Here is a 20,499-nt window from a genome sequence, read left to right as displayed (position 1 = left end):
TACAGTAAATATGAGCGAGAAACAGGGATAAAAAAGGGATGACGACACCAAAAAAAGCTGCAAAAAGATGTGAGTGCTTGCTCGGCTCTGTGTCTTTCTCCGTGGCCCCTTTGGAGGCTTGCTCCTAATTAAACTCCTTCTTCATGATGCTCCCTCATGACTCGACTTGTCACAGGGCCTAAGTGACGCAGGCGCAGCACAGACGCGGCGTCCTACATACTCAGACACCCGTCTCATCCGTACCCTTCACTTCTGTAGCCTCAGCTGGAGTACAGAGAGATAACCACACGCTATCACGGTGGCTGGAGTTAAATGTTTCACAGAGGAAAAAAACGTACTTTATATTACGTATTTTAAGTGGAGCTGAAACGATTAATTTAGTAATCGATAATTGATAATCAGTTTGAAGCTTTTTTCATGATTGAACTAGATTTCTGATCATTTTAGCTTCTTAAATGTGAATATTTTCTTGGTTTCTTTGCTCCACATAAACAAAAAAATCATTAAAACTGAATCATTTTGGTTTGACATTCAAGAACATCATCATTTCCAGGTTTGACAAACACTGATCGACGTTTTTTAACATTTTCTGACATTTTCTGAAGCAACCGATTCATTCGATTCATCGAGAAAATAAATGACAGATTAATCGATTAACGAAAATAATCGTTAGTTGCAGCTCTAATTTTAAGTCTTATTTCCTAGTTTTGGGGGGTGATTATTTCACTTCGCTCTTCAGAGAACCGTGGAGGGTATTTGGGTGTGAGTTGTGAGCGGCCCCGGGGGGTCTGCGAGGGACAGCTGACGCTCGCACAGAACTCCTGCCATACCAGGATCCGTCTGCTCGGCATTCTGCCACCCCGCTCACCCTCTCTCTATCCCTCTATCTGTCTTTCTGCCCCCATCTCTCTCTTTCAGTCTGTTGTGCAGTCTGTCTCCGTCTCGCTGCCGGCCGCCGTTCGCCGCTAATTCTCCACAATACTAACACGTCTCAACGAGAGCCGACTCAAAACACTGTTGGCTTTGACGGCTGCGTCTTTATCTGCGATTGAGTCGTTGTGTTTGGACGGAGCTCCGCTGCTGACCGTTCCCCTCTGCAGTTATGTTGGCAGTGGCTGAAGGGTATGACACATTCAATATTGTGTTTATGGCTATTGGCGACAGCCAGACCAGTGAATGTTTCTCAGTGTCCTCGGCCCAATGGCTGACAGCATCAGTGTAAAAAAAACCCTCTACAAAAACAGACTGTTTATAATAGACCTTTATATCGTTGCCACGACTGCATGGCCTTCAGAAAACACACCATTGTAAGCAAACGCACGAAAGAATAAACACAAAGAGTTCCCCCCCAATAAAAAAACAGCGATTTATGGTTGTAGTAGTGTATTTCATAACAGTATTAATAACTGTGCTGCTGAGGTCTAATCACGTTTGCTATGCTGTTAAAAAACATAAATAAAATTCTTCCGGAACAAACGGCTCCTGTTTGTCACAGCGGTCGAGAAACGGACAGATTCGTTCTGACGATCGGACGCTGCTCACAGAACTCTACAGACCTGGTTTCAGGAGCGTTTGCCTCACGAGACCACAGGGTGCACTCAGAGTACGCATCAGAGACTATCCAATAGCTGGTTTAGGACCTAAAAAGTCAATTACAATTAAAATGACATTTAAAGCTAGGGGCCACACTAATTAAATTCCCTTTCTGAGAACATTCTCTTTAACAGACAAAAGCTAAGATTTAGATCATGATCATTTCATGAAAAAAAATTAAAAAAGGGGGTGAAAAGTTTGGGAAACCAAAGACAACTGGGAACTCCGTTTGCTTCGACCAATTGACTCAAACTCAATTTCATGAGAATAGATTGGTAAGGAGCAATATGGCTCAATGTGAGTGGGGGTGAGGCAGTGGGGATAAACACTGTCCCTTCCCATCACAAATCACAAAGTGGAAATGGACATGAAGTGGACCTGCTGGGGATTAGCATCCCCTGGCACCGCTGCACAATAACTGTACAATAAGCTCACTGGTGGCCTTTGCTGGCGGCAGGATAATCACATGTTTGAGATATGCTCTCATTCTCCCTGTTTCTGACGGTCTGGCTCATTCTTACTTGTTCTCCCCCCCCCCCCCCCCCCACACACACACACTCTGCCCGTCTCTTGCTCACTCTTTCTTTATTTCTCTCTGCTTTTCAGAGTGGAGGGAACATCAGAGGGATCAGGCTGGCTTAGCTTATTAGAAGCAGATGGCAGACCAAAGGCACGAAGGCCACAGTTTCATGAAGCGTGGTTAGAACATGCCAGGTCCATGTCGAGGGGCATGCCCATGGATGATGGCGACATGGTGTGTGTCTGTATGTGTGTGTTTGATATGACATAGTTGATTTTCTAGGTTACCAATCTGAGAAATGGAAGCCCCAAATTACAGTCTGTCTCTCCCTGTCCTCATCTGTGCATCCATGTGCACTGGCCGAGCCAACATATGAAAAAAAAAAAAAAAACACACATCGCTTCAATGACTTTTCAGTTATTTGGTGGCTTTGAAGCCCCTTACTCCTGGTGCCCTGCTGCACTGTAATCTCAAATCAAAGGCTGACGCCTGGAAACCATCATCTCTGGGCAAAGTGACCGTGCAGCTCACAGCGCTGTTTAGCTGTATATTCGCTGTTTAGGGGATTACTAGATTGACTGAATGGGAGTGAGAATTAGAGCAAAAAATAGAGGGAAGTGTTATCGAGTAAGGGAGGAGGCAACACGGCTCCTCCAAACTGTGACACTGTGGCTGTGCATGTGCTAAAATCTCCATTAAAAGGAGCTCGCTGCAGACGAGAGCCCACTCACAGACAGGCAGTGTTAGCTAGCCCAGTACACATCACAATACCAGATGGTGCAGTGTTTCCCATATGGAGGAGACACACACTAAGCACATGTCAGAATCCAACAGTGTTTGCTACAGCAGCATCACAGCCCTGGGAACAAAGTGGTCATTCAGTCTAGTCACTGCACTGTATAATTACCCAGATAGACATTATTAGACACAATGCCAGCTCAGTGAAAGTGGATAAAAAGGGCACTTATATCTGCACCCCTATCCACCCGTCTTTCACTGCGTCCACACTCGAGTTGCATAATACATGTCTGCAAAAATGAAAGGGACAGCGCTTTATCTATATGTGTGTTACTGATTGAAAATAAAAGATCACTTCTCCATGGTTAAGCGAGTGGAAACACGCTCACATTACTCAACATAATCGCATGCGAGCACTTTATGTGATGTTCACTGTGACCGAGCTGTGACATTATCAGTAAATCGATTAGTTTACTTGAAGTTATTAAACTCTGCAGCTTCAGATAAATGACTGCAGTTACTTCAGGGCGGCAACGGGTTAAACTTCACGTCCCTGCTGCAGCCACCTTCTGACTTTCTTCTCAAAAACAAAAAGTATCTCGGGATGACTTGAAATTCACCATCATAATAGTCGGTATCGCCCTGAATAAGGCTCTGTTGAAAATATTTGCATATCTCTTAAGAAATAATTTTAGTGAATTTTTTAAAATCAGGAAATGATCCATTTGCCCTGATACACTTTGACAGTGAGCTGACTTTCTTCTCAAAAACAAAAAGTATCTCAGAATGACTTGAAATTTACCATCATAATAGATGGTATCGCCCTGAACAAGGATCAGTTGAAAATATTTGAATATCTCTTAAGGAATAATTTTTATGAATTTTTGAAATTCAGGAAATTTGACACTGCACTTTGACAGTGAGCTGGCTTTCTTCTCAGAAACAAAAAGTATCTCAGAATGACTTGAAATTTACGGCATCGCCCTGAACAAGGATCCCTTGAAAATATTATGTGATGTTCACTGTGACCGCGCTGTGACATTATCAGTAAATCGATTAGTTTACTTGAAGTTATTAAACTCTGCAGCAACAGTGCAGCTTCAGCTAAATGACTGCAGTTACCTCAGGGTGGCAACGGGTTAAACTTCAAGTCCCCGCTGCAGCCACCTTCTATCTGCTCTTTGTCCCTCCACCAATCGTCACTTATCGTCTTTTGTCTCACTGTCTCTTATCGTGTGGTGCCACAGCAGGAAAAGGGAGCCTGAGGGAGGCCTTCAGTAACAATGACCAGCCGCTTGACCTCTATACTGTGACCTTGAGTTTCCACACCCTGCCCAGAGCAGCAATCATGGCAGGAGATGGGGGTGAGGCCGGGGGGGGGGGGGGAGCTCTAGGCAGGGCAGGGAATGCCATCTATATAAATAGATCTTCATTATTCTGGATTTTCCACAAATAGTTTCAAAGAACAAGGCATCATTTCATCTTAATGGCTGGCGTGAATTGTTTTGGGCCGTGTAGTGGAAAAGCATTGCCTTTTGGCAGCGTGGCCTCAGAAGTGGCTCCACACTATAGGGACCACAGATTGGCACAATTCAAATGGTCTATTTTTAAAACCTGCTCTTTTGTTGTTGTTGTTGTGCAAGTACCTCAAACTTCCGCTTAGGAACACTGACCTTAGGGGAAAAAACAAACAATAAAACACTCCTGACAGAGATCCAAGTGATACTGGACATTATATACATATATATATATATATATATATATATATATAGATAGATATGTTATCTGTCATCTTCTTTTTAGACTTTTTGTAAGAAAAGTGGAAATAAAAATCTATAAAACATGAACTCAGTGAACTTACTCTGTGGAATGCTCACGACGGAGTTTCAATGCCAGTTTTTAAAATATCATTGTCAGTGTTGGTCAAAATCTTTCATCTTTAATCTTTACGTTAACGCAAATGAGGAAAAGTAAGAATTAAAAAGTAAGGTTCACTTCAAACATTCATGGCCAACAGTTATAAAAGATCGTGCGTCATAATGACACAAGGAAAATGAAGTTTTTACCAAGAACTTATCAGCATGTTCACGTACCAGGCCTTGTGTCATAAAAACCCACATGAATTGTGTGTCATGGAGTAAATAATGACTAAACCTTTCCTTACAAAAGTGCGTTAAAACCCAGGTTTAAAGAGGTTTTTAATAGGGTAAAATCAGACTCTTATCACACGCTATAACACGATTAAATCCACAGAAAGCTATCGTGCGAGTGTCCAAAAATGTATGATCTGTAAAAATAAAAGAGAAAATTCCCCTAAAAACAAGAAGACAAGAAGCATCTATTTGTTCAAAGTGTGTGTTTGTGTGTGTGGGAGGGAGGGTGTGTGTGTGTGTGGGGGGGGGGGGTGGGGGGCGGGACTAGTCAATTAATTTCTTCTGTATACAAGGAATGAAATGTTCATGGCCACTACAGGGTCACAGACTGTTGGTCTTGAGCATGTGGTCGCCGAGGGCTACACTTCACGCTTGATCTTCAGACACAGAGAGAGAGAAGCTGAATGAACACCCTGACAATTCGCTTACTCACTCATCCGTTTCAAAAACAGCCCCCACCCACTATGTTTCAGACATAAGGAAGGAGAGGGGGGGGGGGTGAACACGAGAGCGATTCCAAGCCTATTCTTCTACCCTCTCCCAGCAAAGGACCGCAGCAAGGCGGCTATTTTTAGCTTCACCACAGACTATTTTTAGTCCACTACCACTATTTGAGGCATTTATTAGAGCAAAAAAAAAAAAGAGTAACATCAAACACAAACACAGAGATGCTGGCGGTTGTTTTGGGGCTAAGGTTTTATTATGGCCGTATTTTTTTTTTTCCCTCCTATGTGGCGACTTCAGCACATGTTGCCAGTTGCACTCGAGTGTGAGGGAAATAGTGACAGATATATTTAAAGGCAAACACGGACGATTACTCCTCTCATTTTGACTTTTTTGTACTTTTTTATGCATTGAAAACTTAAAGGTCACATAGAGTGGTCCTGTTGCACATATATGTTAGTTATGGAGGTCTACTTACATACATTAACTTGTTTTTATGCTCAAAAACCTCCTAGTTGCTGTAAACGAGCCGATAGAAATCCTCTTTTCTGACGCCGTTTCCCAGCCGCGATATTTCAGACTCAACTCTCTCACCCAGAAGACAGAGTCTTGTGATTGGCCAGTACCCGGAAGTGACATAATCAGCACACCCGCTCTCAGAAGCACAGCTCCCCCCTCTGGAATAGTGGATGCACTGCTCCTCATTATCAAAACATTGTTTTAACAGTGTTTAAAAATAGCTTCTTCACGACTCCCCGCCGCAGTCCCTTTGACGACCTTTGACCCGGAGTCAGACCCAGAGTCAGAAGACACTGTCGCTCGTGAAACACCTCCACAACGGACGTTATTCTTCTTCTGCGGTTCAATGTACGCAACCGGATGTGCCCGGACTAGTGCCCGGAGCAGGAGGATCTGCTGTTCAGGAGAACCGCTGTTTACGTAACCGGACCGGGTTTTTTCAGAGATCTCACTGAGCCCGAGATACACACTAAAAAACAGCGTTAATTGGAACTTCCGGTCCAGGTCGAAGAGGACAGAGCCGTGAAACTTCCAATGAGCAGATATTTTTCTTTGGCCTCAGATTTTTACCCTTAGCCCCAAATCTACGACCAAAACTCAGTGTATGTGGTATTAGCTGGGTGATGAGCAGCGCCTCGTCACATATATACTATGGCTGGAGTTCTGTCTAAAGAGTTCAATTATTGTATCATCTGGCCAGATAATCTTTTTCCTCTCTTTCGAGAGCTTTGAATGCCATTTGGCAAACTCCGAGCAAGCTGTCATATGGCTTCCATCTATTTATGACCATAAAGGCTTGACTGATGGGAGTGTGGTTGAAATGGTCTGGCAGGTTCTTCCATCTTTGCTGAGGACTTCTGGAGCCCTCACATGGTGACTGCTGCTGCTGGCTTCTTGGTCATCTCCCTCCTCCTCCGTCAAGGACCTTCTTGCCCCGTTACTCACTTGAGCGGCTCCAGTGGTCCTGGTGGTTCTGGCCTTACTTGCGTTTTGAAATATTACCGAGCCTATACTGTGCCGCCCTGGTGTTCTGAAAGCCTTAACACGGTTTAATCACAGAGATCCGTTGGATATCATAAGTTTGGTTTCAGGCCAGACGTGCAGTGTAATTTTAGTTCCTCGTACGTATACGCAGATGTGTGCCTTAAACTATGTCCAATCAATTAACATATAAACATCCGTGGCTCTGCTAGTCATTTAAATTTAAATCTACAACACATTAGTGTCCCAAAAATGGAACGGCGTGGGTTTTTTCCACTGCGTACGGTATTTGTGCTTTGGTTATTTCGCCTGAAAACGTGTTTGTAACTCAGTGTTAACTCTGGGACAGACTGTAAACAACAAAGGTTATTAACAGTGCTGTTACAGTAAAAAACTAGCATCTTTGAAGACGTATCATGCACATGAAGCGTCATCAAAGTCTTTACTGTGAGCTCGCCGGTGTCAAAAGGTTAATTCACTTAGTCGGTCAAAGCGGCTTCAGACCCTAATCCTGCGAGAAAAACAAGTCATGTTGCCGATCTCTCTCTTCACAACTGAACACTGAGCCACTGTGATCGCCGTGGCAAACCCCCCCCCCCCCCACACGAACTCCACCCCATGTTGCACCGCATGTGCCCTAAACGACGCCACACAAATATGACTGTGGACAACTGTAGAACAGGAGATATGATACGACTCCCTTGTTGCTCTTGGATGCAAACACATGTAAAAGTCATCGAGGGTAAATTAGTGAAGCCATTCAAGCCCGGAGTAATTATACAGTCTTTGAGAGGCATGAGAAGAAGTCATTCAGAGAGCTGATCAGCACAGAAAACTGCTTAAGGCTAATGTTCTCCATGCTGTTTGGAAACCAAATAAGCATATAGAATAGCTCACATGCTGGAAAATATTTTTACAAGAGCGAGGCGGAACATTAACACACTGGCACTTCAGAGCAGGAGATCACATGTCCTGTTGACTTCTAAGAATATAATGAGAAAAAGCATTTAATTAATAAAGAGGGGGAATTTTTTTCAGGGGAAAAAGACTGGAATGATTTACTTTGTGTGGAAAATCTTTTCTTTTTCACACAAATCCTTTTTTTGTAATCATCTCTGAGACATTACAGTACAGTACCTGCTGGATGTGCTTTCTCTTTATGTTTCTTCATTTACCACCATCACCCCCACCCTCCTCCTCCTCCTCCTCCTCCTCCTCCTCCTGCCTCCAGTGCACTGTCACCGGGCTGAAATCACACCTGTGCTCCTCACACGTCTCGGCACACGGGGGTGAAACATACGCCGGGTGAAACATGGTGAGGGAGCTTTGCTGAATCTCATTAGCCAAGCGGGTAGTCATTAACAGAATGACCTTTGGAAATAATTACCAGCCTTCCTCCCTCCATCCCTCTTTCCCTCCCCTCCTTCTCTCCTCACACTCATCCATCCCTCTGTCCCTCCCTCCCTCCCCTTCCCCCTCTCATTCACCACTTCCATCTCGGCGAGGACAGAAGGAAAGGAGGAAAGGAGCGAGTTGAGGATAGGTGGCGAGGTGGGATACCGCCGCTGTTTAAGATTACAGCGTGATCTGAACTTTGAGATTAGGTTAATCTGCTGGAAATGGGATTGGTCAGTGGCATTTCCTCAGGAGCCATGTGCCAGTCCATGTGATACCGGATGACGACGGTGGTGGTGGTGGTGGTGGTGTGCCGCACCAGGTGAGGTCACTGCGGCGCCGTCATCTCCGCGGGGTTTAAACCAATCGTCACCACGCGTGCACACATGCACAGTCGCACACACACACACCCATGCAGCGCAGTCACACCAACGCCGGCCAAAAACCCACTTCCCTGCGCCTAAGTAGCTCGGCTTAAACTGTGTACTGCATGTACACACACAGACGTCGTCGTGTTCGCGTTCTCCCGCACAGGTACTGCATGTCCCAGCGTTGCAGGGCTACAGCTATCGTGGCTTCACTCGCTAACCCCTTCAATTGTTTCACAAACCTGTGTTCTTTGTTTCAACAGAGGGGAAAAACAAACACGTTGTGGAGCAGGGATTTGGCAGCAGCGTGTTGTTGTGTGCTGTCGGATCACAGTGAGACGCAGCCGGCGCTGCTTAGGTTTCAGCTTGATCTGCGGTGATCGGAAAAAGGGGAAGGAAAGCCCCCTTTCATGTTCTTTTGCAATTAACAACCCCCATACTGGCATAATAAATCACCAATTAGAGCTGAAAGTGATTGTTCTTCAGCAGAGATATGTGTTTTAAAAAAAAAAGAGGAATCTGTTCTCAACAAAGCTTCCAGTTTCTCCTCTAATGCTGCTCATATGTCCAGAAAAGTGTCCTGGCAGACAGAGTATAGGAAATCTATCAGCGTGTTGGACTCTTTTATCTGGAGCCAGACACAGAATGTACTGTTCACCTGCCAGGACGACACACACTCGCAGCCCTTACTTGTTCATCCAGAGATGGACGATCACTGGATGATCCGCATTTGCTCTCATCGAGCAACAAGAGCCTCGGCGAGGTTAGATGCCCCTTCTCTGTGTCTCTCTCTTTGAACAATTAGCATTAATGAAGAGGATCTCCACACTTGTTTATATAACAGCTGATAACGGCGTGTAGTACACGTTTTATTACATGTTAGTTTAAATACCTCAGTATCCTACATGTGACAATCTCTGTGTCTCAATGCGTAAGAAGAAAAACAACAACTTCTCACTTTGTTTCATCATCGTCGTCGTATTTAATTGATTGTAATTGGTTTCTGGGTGTCGCGCACTGTGATCGTGACAATAATAACTTGGAGCTATTTCGATTAGCGATGCTTCTTAAATGTTGACACCGTGCTGCGAGGAGGGCTAGCTTTGGTTCCGTGGTCCTTTACTTTCACAGACACTCGTGAAAGTGTCATTCAAGTGAGTCATCAAGACCTTCTTTACCACTCCTCCCTCTCTCTCTATATATATATATATTCCTTTTTTCCCTTTCTCCTATTCTCCATTTCTTTCTCCTTAGATTTATTCATATACACATATTCAACAATGCACACAATTTAAGAGATACTGCATGTTCAATGAAAACCCGGATGGGGGAAGAAAAAAAAATAAAGACAGGAAAAACTGTGAGGGAGGGAGGGAGAGAAAAGCCCCCCCAGCCTCTTGTAAACATGCTGTAGCTATAGAGAGTCTGTGCAACACTCTCAGTGCCACTCTCTCAACAACACTAATTATCAACCAAAGACATGCTAATTACATAGAGCTTTATTGCTAATGTAGCAGGCCTCTATGCCAGCCGCCCACACTCCCCTACCTCTGCCTCTCCTCCCACTGCACCTTCAGGCAGCAGCAGCAGCAGCAGAATAAGAGCCGTGCGTTCGTTTTTCTCTACTTAAAAAGACAAGAGCTTCCGCAAATTTGAAATTAGATATGTCACGTATTACGGTCTTTGTTTTTTTCTTTTGGGGGGGGGGGAGCCTAGATTTTGTCTTCCGCCTGTAATCCAACCCTTCATCTCGCACTTGACTTCGCTCTCATCGTTCTTCCAGCTCAACAGGTCACTTCACTCCCACGTTGCCGCACCTGTGACGTAGCCGAGCAGCAGCGAAACAAGGACCAGCGGGAGAGATCAAACCCCCCCACCCCCCACCCCCCCGCGCACTCCCTTTCATCCATGCTAAACGTGCCAGTGTCAGCCCTGCGGCCAATCCAGTGAGCGAGCTGAAGCCAAGGCTCAAGGCCTCTTCACATCGATTTCTCCCACTGCGAGCGACTCATCCGAGTCCTTCAGGGATCACATATTGTAGGGAAGTGATCCACAGCACTCTCCCCCAGCAGGCTCTTTAGCGTCCCGTACCCCCCCCCCCCCCCTCACCCTCACCCTGCCTGACACAGCTGTTTAAACGCTAACCATCCTCTATGATAGAGACGTGGTTAACGAGAGCTTCAAAGCACAGCGAGCTCGTCTCAGTGAACTGAAACATGTGATGAGTCCTGACCGAGCGGCTTAAAGGCACACGAGGAATCCAAACGGACGTTAAACTGGCAAATGTAAACAATCTAGTGGAATATATTCCTTCTCATATACTGTGGCATTTCATATGGATTAAAGATAAGCCGTAAAATAAAAACATGGAGATTATTAGCGATGATTCAATGTTCAGTTTAACTATGAAAACATGTCATCTTTTTTTTCAGAATGTAACCTTACACATGCACATGAATACTTCTACAAAGGCCTGATGATGTGAATGATAGGACAGGAATAAGAGCACATGCTGCGCAAGAGAGGAAGAGAAGAAGTTGTGTCGAGTAGATTTATCTGCGCCTCTAAATCCTTTCCACGATAATGCACCCGCTCCATTCTCTTTTCTTCTTCTCCTTCCACTGTGAGGGTTAGTCATACTGTACGTTGAGTGCTGTAGCTCTTGATGTATGCGCTGCATTAACACGCAACATTTCCCTCTGCACCAGAAAGTAAAGTGGAGTTTCAAACAAAGGCAGTGACGACAAAAGACGACCACTGCGTTGTTCATATTCAGAAATATAATAATCAGAGGTGGAAATACATTTACTCAAGTTACTGTATTGAATACTTTTTTTGAGTAGTTTGTATTTTTTAAGTACAATTTAAAATCAGGATGTTGTATTTTACTTGAGTACGTATTGACTCAAGTATTGTACTTAGTTACTTTCTAAATCCTATACGTTACTGAGTAAAAATAAAAATTCAGCACAATGAAGACGTACAGGAGGAAAATATACAGCAGAACCAGACCAATGATGATGTGATTATCACCAGCACTGGAGCGTGAACATAGAGGGCGTGGCCAAAAGTGACGTCATATCCTGTGTCGCGTCGGGCGTGAGCTCCAAAATAGTTTTGGATTTCTGACCCTTGTCATATTTCTACTACCCTCACACATTACCAATACTTTGATGAAATATTACTCAAGTAGAATTAAGAGTAGTCATCTGAAAATGTACTTTAAGTAAAAGTTACTTAGTTACTTTGCGTGTGGTGTGAGGGTAGTAGAAATATGACAAGGGTCAGAAATCCAAAACTAAGTAACTTTTACTTAAAGTACATTTTCAGATGACTACTCTTAATTCTACTTGAGTAATATTTCATCAAAGTATTGGTAATTTTACTTGAGTACAATATTTTAGTACTTTTTCCACCTCTGATAATAATAAATAAAAGAATTATAATTAGAGTCACTTTATCTCTTTGCTTCATCTAACTTCAATATTTCGTCAGGTGGTGCTTGGTATAAAAAGTTTATAAAAAGATATTTAATGCTTTGTTTGTGATATTATAATAAAACTCATTCAGCTCTACATGGTGGAACAGGTGGAATTAAACCAGCAGCAGTGAGTTAAGGATAAATGCATGAACACCTGTGCAGGGACAGACCATTTGGTCAGAGGTCCAGATTGAACGTTGCATAACGCGTTCACATGGAGAGCTTAAGGATCCTGGAGTCTCTCAGCGTCACTCGCTGCTTCATCTGACTCCTGACACGAGTCACGTTAACGACAGGAGGATCAACGTCCTCCTCTAAGACGCGCAGGTGCAGCAGCAGGTGACTTCACACCCGTGATACATACGTTTACGCAATTTAAAGAAAACATATGTTCTTGACATACTGCGCGTCGTGCACCTTTTCTAGAAGAGTTCTAAAAAGAGTGAACCCTTGGGAAAGACCAAGAAACTATGGGAGCAATTAATTCAAACACACTAGGTGTGAAGACCAAAAGAGAGAAGTAAGGGTTGGTGAATGAGTCACAAATGCTGGAACCATCTGTCTGCTTTTCCGTTTCTGTGTGTTTGCATGAGCGTGTGTGTGTGTGTGTGTGTGCGCGTGTGTGCCATCTTTGTTTTTCTTGTTACTCACCTCCACAATATCAGAGTTGGTCCTGCTCTCGTGGGGCTCGTTGTACTCGGTGTATTTCAGCAGGACTTTGTCCATGTCTGTGCTGGCGTACTGGAACAGCTTGTTGGTGCTGTTGAAGATGATCAGGGCGATCTCACAGTCACACAGCACGCTCAGCTCGTACGCCTTCTTCATCAGGCCAAACTTTCGCTTTGTGAATGTCACCTAGGTAAAGGAGGAAGAAACAGAAGAGGAAGATCAGATGATAAGAATGTATAAATAATTGTTCTTAACAACGTGAGAGAGTTGTGCTCACACCTACACTCAACTGAGGCTTTTATTAACACCCGTGTAGTCATGAGTATCTTACCTGGAATGTGGTGATCATTTAACTACAGAGAATTCGCCCCCACCCCCTCCCCCCCACCACCCCCACCCTCACCCCGGGGGGATTGATTCTGCATTAAATGCATCACGAGAAAATCAGACAAAACAACTTTTCTTTTCTGTGAAGCATTTAAGTAATAATACGGAGAAGAAGATTAAAGGGGATCTAAAGTTTGCTGATGGTTGAACAAACCCCTGACTGTAACAGAGCGTCCACTGTACCAGGAAAAAAGACAGAAAAAAAAAAGAAGCTGCTCTTGAATTTAGGGAAGTGAAAACACTACGTCTCAGACAGATAACGGTCGGGAAGATCACTTTTGTCTCTTTGACATCAAAGTGGACCGAGGCTCGTTGTCGTGGTTAACTTAAAACATTCCTCACTCACATATTTATTTATTTCCTTTTCTTTAATCACGTACTCGTGACCGTTTCAATCACATTTCCTGACTCGTTTGTTTTTTTTCCACGCTCGCATTAACACACATTGCTGTGTTGTTGTGTAGCCAAAGTGAAGAGTGCCTCTCACAGTGATTAATATACACTGATATAAATAACTGATGGACTCCTCCGAGCTATTTAAGCTTTTAAATAGTAACAGTGTGCTCGACATAAACCACAAAAATTGCCCTTTGCAATAGGGCCATTTTTCCCCCTCTCTGTTAATGAGTACGTATAAGTGTGTGTGTGTGTGTGTGTGAGGCCTAAGCCTGAGATAGTGTATGTAAGGCTGTGTGAGTGCTCACATTGTCAAAGTAGAGCAGCCACTATCCCTCTATTGTTTAGGTAAAAACTAGAGCAGTGAAAGTGATTTCATTCCAGGGAGTTGCACCTGGTCGCTTCTCTGAAACCACGTGTTCAGACTCTGAAGGAGAAAGAGAAAAATGTACGTTTGCCAGCGTCTCTCCCTCTAAACAACACTGCAACACTTTTTTTTTGTTTGCTTTGAATTCAGACGTCTTTTGCTTTTTTGCCTTCAGTGTCTGTGAGTATTATGTACATTGGAGATCTGTATTGACAAAGCTTTCTTTTTTCACCCAGAGCAGATTCTGCCAGAACAGAGCCCAGCTGGGAGCTAATGATCTCAGTGTGTTGATTAACTACTTGTTTATCTGGTCTCTTCTGACACTTATATGGGCCAAAAAATACAGAGTGAAAAACTCCCGAATGTCGCTTAAAGAAGCTCTGAATGCAATAATAATTACAGTAACTGGGCTGTGAGGCTTTTACAAAGACGCCTTTAAAGAGGAAATTTATGTGTGAGAGTGTGAGTGTGTTAGGATTTGTTTTCTGGCAAAAACACTGACCTTGTCAGGACCAGGAGACCAAAACCTGGTCCTAAACAATTGTGAGTTCAGCCATGAACTGGTTATGGATAATGGCTTTGTTTGTCCAAATGAATGGAAGTGAATGTGTGTGTGTGTGTGTGTGGCATTTTATCCTAATGCATGAATGGATTTGTGGCATAAATGTATCATGCACTGCCCTTCACATTTTCATCTTACAACTCGGAGAGCTGAAAGAGGAGCTCGGCTCGAATGGATATTGATAGATAGTTTTGTGTTGCCTGAAACGATATCTTCCAGGATGTACCAGAGAAACTGAATATCAAACTATCGCTAACATCCAGCGCAGTCGTTCTCTCGCTGTCTCCGTCGCCACGAAAAACCCTCGCATGAGCTGGCGTACATTAAGGCTCGGTGATGTCACTGTTATTTGTCAGACGCTGAGATTGTGAGACGCGGACGGCGTTTCCAACGCCTAACAAACTCCCGTAGCTCGGCACAAACTCTCATCTGATCCACAGACAACATAGAGAGGGAAGAGGGAAAAAAAGAGGCTCCCCTGGGCTCTAAATACCATGCTGACATTTACACAGTGATACTAAAATATAAAAAAAAACACAAGCCTCATTCTTAACGCTAGAAGATCAAAAAAAGGCGTCTTGTGACAATAAGATTAATTGTCACCTCCAACCCGCTCTGAAACGTAAGCACCCTAAAGGTGTCTGCGCTAAAGCTGAGCTACAGTCGCATACGGATGAGTAAATAAGTAAATAAGATGACGGGACTGTAGGACACACAGGTCACAGCAGGATATTCAGGAACAGAGCACGGAGAGTGTTGTCTTCCGCAGGTGTTTTGAGGCACGGGGGCACCGGGGGAAACAGGACACAGATACTGGAGCTGCTGGCCCGGCTCCACCGTCACCCACTCACTCTGCTGCTGGGGCCATTAATGTTTCAGAGGGCGGCACGTCGCGCACACACTGGCCTGGGAGTGGGTCCCTGAGCTCCATGGGTGGGGGTGGGGGGGGGGGGGGTCTACGTCACGGCTCAACCTCAGATCTATACTGCAAGTGACCACGAAGAAAATGAAGGAGAAGAAGAATCCAAACTGTACGCGGCACCTTGAACGGTTGTAAAATGGCTCATTAAACCTCAAAACTGTTGGAAATGTTGTGTGAGTTTCGTTATTATTGTTATTATTTAATTAAAAACAACTACTTTGAGGTTTATATCGCCCAACTAAATTTTAAAATAACCACTTTTCAAATTCAAATAATAATAATAATAAAAAAAGCACAAATAAAAATCTACAGTGCAGAATCTCGCACAAAAACAACTACTTTAAGATTTATGTCGCCCAACTATCAAAATAGCCACTTTTATTTGGATAGAATTTTAGATCTGTAATTCCACTTGTATAAATTCAAATTATGATTAAAATAATAGCACTCAAATAGTGCTCTTTGCTCCTCTGATATCAACCCACAAGCACTAACAATAAGGAACTCTTATTGAGACACTTGCACCCTGCTTCTAAAATGTAAAAATAATTAATAAATAAATAGAAATAAAAACCTACAGAGCAGAATCAGTCAAACGTCGTCCCGAACCTCACACAAATAAAAGTGTGTATCTGTGTATGTTTCTCCCACAGATTCAGCCATAATTCACACGTAGACTGACTTTAACAGCGCCACAGGAAGAGAGCGAGTGTGATAATGAAGCCATAACTGACCAAACAATAACACCTACATAAGCATCACACCTCACCCCCACATCTCAATCTGACACATACAACATGTTGCCTTCCTCCAAATCATAGGCTACGTTGCATGATGTGATGCACGTATATTCACAAACACACAGAGTTCTGCCTTCTCCCTCCAAAGCTAAATACTGATCCCTGTAAACATCGTGTGGGCTGTGAGAGCGAGTCATTTCCACCGGGTCGAGGTGACTCTGTAGTGACTCCATGGCCTCACTTCATGCCATCATGTGACACTGGTGATGTCACCACTCCCTGGGCCCACACACACACACACCCATTATAAACTATAGTGCACTTTTGAGTTTCCACAGCTCTGCCTGTTGAGTGGGTGAAAACAGATGCTTTGAATGGTGCTTTGGATGTGTTACATACAAATACAGATATGTGGCAGTGTTACACTGGTGTTCCCATAATCCTGATCCTAATAATTAAATGCAAATATTTCATTCAGTGCGTCGTTATTTTGAAGAATTTGCTAATTATTTCAATGTTGACATTGTTACATTGTCATAGTAGCAAGGTTACATCTAAATCACATTTTTGAATTACTGTTAAAGTCTAAATTATGACAAATTGGGATCTCTCAGTGTCACTGTGTTTGGAAGCATCTTAAAAACAAAACCAAAGACTAATAAAAGAACAGTTTAACCTTCTAAATATTCAGTCTAATCAGGTAAAAATAATATTAAAGAATGGTTAAAATATACATAAAAAGGGAGATAAAAGATGTGAATGAGATGAGAATTATTATTATTCACCTCTGTCCTGCTCCACAATCCCAAACCTAAGACTATCTCACACACACACACACACACACACACACACACACACACACACACACACACACACACACACACACACACACACACACACACACACACACACACGCCACCATCATCATATCTCTTTCTTTCTAACTTTCTCTGAAATTGTATGTTTTAAAATGACCAATAAAAAAAAGATAAATAATAATCCCTGCTCTTCAAAATTGACCTGTCACACATTTAGACGAGGAGGAGGAGGAGGGATGAGAAGAGAGGATTGACAGTGGCTGGTTCTCTGCCACATGGGTAAGAAAAGAGAGAGAAAAGACAGGAGGAGGAGGAGGAGGAGGAGGGGAGAAGGGAGATGAGAGGGGGCGGACGCACAGGAAGCACATTTGTATGCATTTCCTCTCATAACAGGAAGAGGCCAGTGGCTTCCCCTTCACAATGGCTTCGCTTCTCCTTCCCACCTCCTGCCTGCTTCCCTGGGGGAGGAGGAGGTGGAGGAAGAGGAGGAGGAGGAGGAGGAGGAGGAGGAGGAGGAGTGGAGCGACAGGCACCACAGAGCTGCTGCTGCTGCTGCTGCTGGTTAGCTAACCAAACATGGCTGTGCAGGGGACAGACGGATGGACACACACACACACACACACACACACACACACACACACACACACACACACACACACACACACACACACACACACACACACACGCACACACACACACACACACACACACACACACACACACACACACATAGATGTCAGTCAGCTCAGGAGCTGCACCATTTGTCTTGAGACAAACACTTATCCCATTGTCAGAAGCAGGAAGACGAGGACTTACGCAAAAGGAATAAGAGGAGACCGGGACCTGGGTCTGAACTCTGCCTCACAGCCAGACCTGTTTAGAACAACAGCCTCTGTTCTAAACCTTATATATGCTTCAAAAACACAACTTAACTCTCTTTATTCTTAAAAAAAACATTGTTATTATACAATGTAGGAGGGGCAGTTAAGATCTGACACGTGGAGAGTGGGGTTAATTATTTCATTTCTGCCTATTTGAGTCATATTGTAGGTGCATAATGCAAAAAAAATGCATTGTTCTTCTTACTAAAAATAGTAATTACTTATCAGTACAGGACTGAAATGGCCGGGCTATGCTGCGTCTGTGTATGTTCCTGGTGATTCTGAAAAACCACAAGTGGAAAAGGATATAAACTGATAAAAAAGAAGAAAAAAAAAAGGAGGTGGATGTGACACTGAGAGGCCAAAGTTAGAGGCCAGAGTGACAGAAATAAAACACACTTTGGTGTTAAACATTTAAGGTTATTTAGAAAAGAAAACGATGACAAACAAGAATTTACTTCTTGCCATAAAAACACAATTTAAAAAGTATAACATTAGAAGTATTTTACCTTAATTTAGAAAAATCTAAAACAATAAAAACTTTTATTTTGAAATTTAAAAAACCAGCCAACAAAGGAAAGAAAAAAGAGGGAAGCTGGAAGAAGAAAAAAACAGTAGGACTTGGTAGTGAGGAGGGGAAATTTAGAGTGAGGTGAGAGAGTAAAATTAGCCACCTGACGAACATGTGAATGGGAAACAAAACAAGGAACAAGTGGAGGAGAAGGCAGCAGAGAATAAAAATACAGCAGAGCGGAGATGAGAGCTCGCTGAGCATATGATGGAGGAGGAGTGCCACTCGCTTTAGTACCAAACGGAGACGGTAGAAGGTGGGAAAGAGGGAATTAGAGGAGGGGTGCAGGAGCGAGGAGCTATAGCTACCCTGTGGGCCTCATTATTTTCCTGCTGTTAATTTCAGTCGCACGTTTTCTCACCCTAGCACTGTTGATTGGAGAGAGGAACGCTTTGTCGTAGAAAAAGAAACACCCCTTATTTCAGCTGCAGTTAAAGAGGAGAGCAGCCATATGCAGGAAGACGCTTTAAATAAAAACATTTTTTTGCATCTACTTCCAGCTCCATATGTGTGAGTGTGAGTGTTGTTTGTTGTGGAGTTGGGAAATCCTGTTGTTTTACTTCCTGTCACTGATGACCTGATCCATGTTTAACCTTTGACCCGGGGTCAATCCCCCTTGGAACCCCCCCCCCCCCCACACACACACACACACAGATTAACACACACAGGTCACACTAAATAAAGTCCACAGTGTGCACCCACCATGGCTAAAGAGGAAACGTGAATTCCAGCCAATTGTCGTAAATTAGTCGATCTAAGTATTCGTCTTAATGAATTATCTGTGTGCAAACACACACACACACCTGTGCACGTGACTGTGTGTGTGTGTGTGTGTGTGTGTGTGTGTGAGTGTGTGTGTGCTCTCAGTGTGCAGCCCGTGAGTTTACGGCACAGGAGGCTCTTTCATGTGCCCGAGGCAGCGAGAGGGTCTGAGTGGTCGGGCGGCTCGGAGCCAGGGCTCACACACTGCTGCCCACTGTCCAGAGCTCCGGGCAGACAGTCAACGCCAGGGAGGCCTGGCCCTTGTGCCCCTGCTCTGGGGAAGTGTTTCAGGGCCTGGGGGTGGCAGCCCAAAGTGGCCGCCCAGAGAGAGCCAGGCCATGTGCCCACTATCACTGCTGCTGCTGCAGGGTGAGCAGGACTGTCACACCACAGGGAGAACGTTATACAGATTTATAGATGTCTGATGTATAGATCGTGAAATACTGTGTGTGACAAATTTGAAATAGAAAGCTCGTCTGGTGTTCATTTGGCTTGTGCTCTCGTTCATTTAGTCAAAAAGGAAGTGAGAATATGCAAAACCAAAGCTTCCGTTTTCTTTCCTTCGTTTTTTTTTAAATTGAGGTTTCTGTCTCTGTCTTGTGATGTCCTCCCTTTTATTTATTTTTTCTCTCTTTTAAATGATGTCATTATTTAGCCTGTGGGTTGTATGACACTGAACGCCATATGCCCCACACAGCATGCACTGTAGTAGCTCCTCACATGATTTGCTTACATCACATTCAAAGGAATAGTTGTGAGGAACAAAAAAAAAAAACACACCCAACAACTAAATGAGTAATCTATCATTTGAGAGATCAAAACAACAAAATCCAGAGATATATTGATTTTCCTTTCCCTGAACCCTCTCTCTCTCTCCTCCTCCTCTGCCTGTAAGTAAAGCCCGGATATCTCAGGCATCGATTCCCTTCAGGTGTCCTTCCTGTCTCCCTCTTTCCCCTTCTTATCCTCAGGAGCCGGAGCTGCTTGGTGCAAACCGGCGAGCCTTGTCCAATGGTGGAGCCGAGAGCGAGAGGAGGGTTGAGATAACAGTGAGGAGGAAGTGTGGGTGCTGCTGCAACACGATAGCTTTTGTCCTCATCACAACTCTGTGACCTCCTCCTTGCTCTTGCTCCATCTCCTTGTCTGAGGCCTTTGAGTCTCAATAGTAAATACATGATTTTTTTAACTTGGAGCAAATTGGGAAATACTGACAAACACAACCTCCCTCATGT

General features: G+C 43.8%; 1 protein-coding gene across 10 annotated transcripts in view; it reads right to left on the bottom strand.

The window, feature by feature from the left end:
- mef2cb (myocyte enhancer factor 2cb) overlaps window positions 1-20,499 on the bottom strand; it is a 79,139-nt gene that overhangs the window by 26,110 nt on the left and 32,530 nt on the right. For 9 of the 10 annotated variants that reach the window (XM_083903934.1, XM_083903933.1, XM_083903932.1 and 6 more), the window contains one exon: window positions 12,844-13,047. The exons of the other annotated variant lie outside the window; for it this stretch is intronic. In XM_083903934.1, the coding sequence (XP_083760060.1) occupies window positions 12,844-13,047 (204 nt within the window). The remainder of the gene's footprint in view (window positions 1-12,843; window positions 13,048-20,499) is intronic. 10 annotated transcript variants of the gene reach the window in all.

The sequence above is a fragment of the Microchirus variegatus genome (assembly GCF_963457635.1).
Source record: "Microchirus variegatus genome assembly, chromosome: 17".
In the NCBI taxonomy this organism is placed as follows: Eukaryota; Metazoa; Chordata; class Actinopteri; order Pleuronectiformes; family Soleidae; genus Microchirus; species Microchirus variegatus.
Note: the sequence above shows the minus strand (reverse complement) of the source record. Positions and strands in the feature narration are given on the sequence as shown.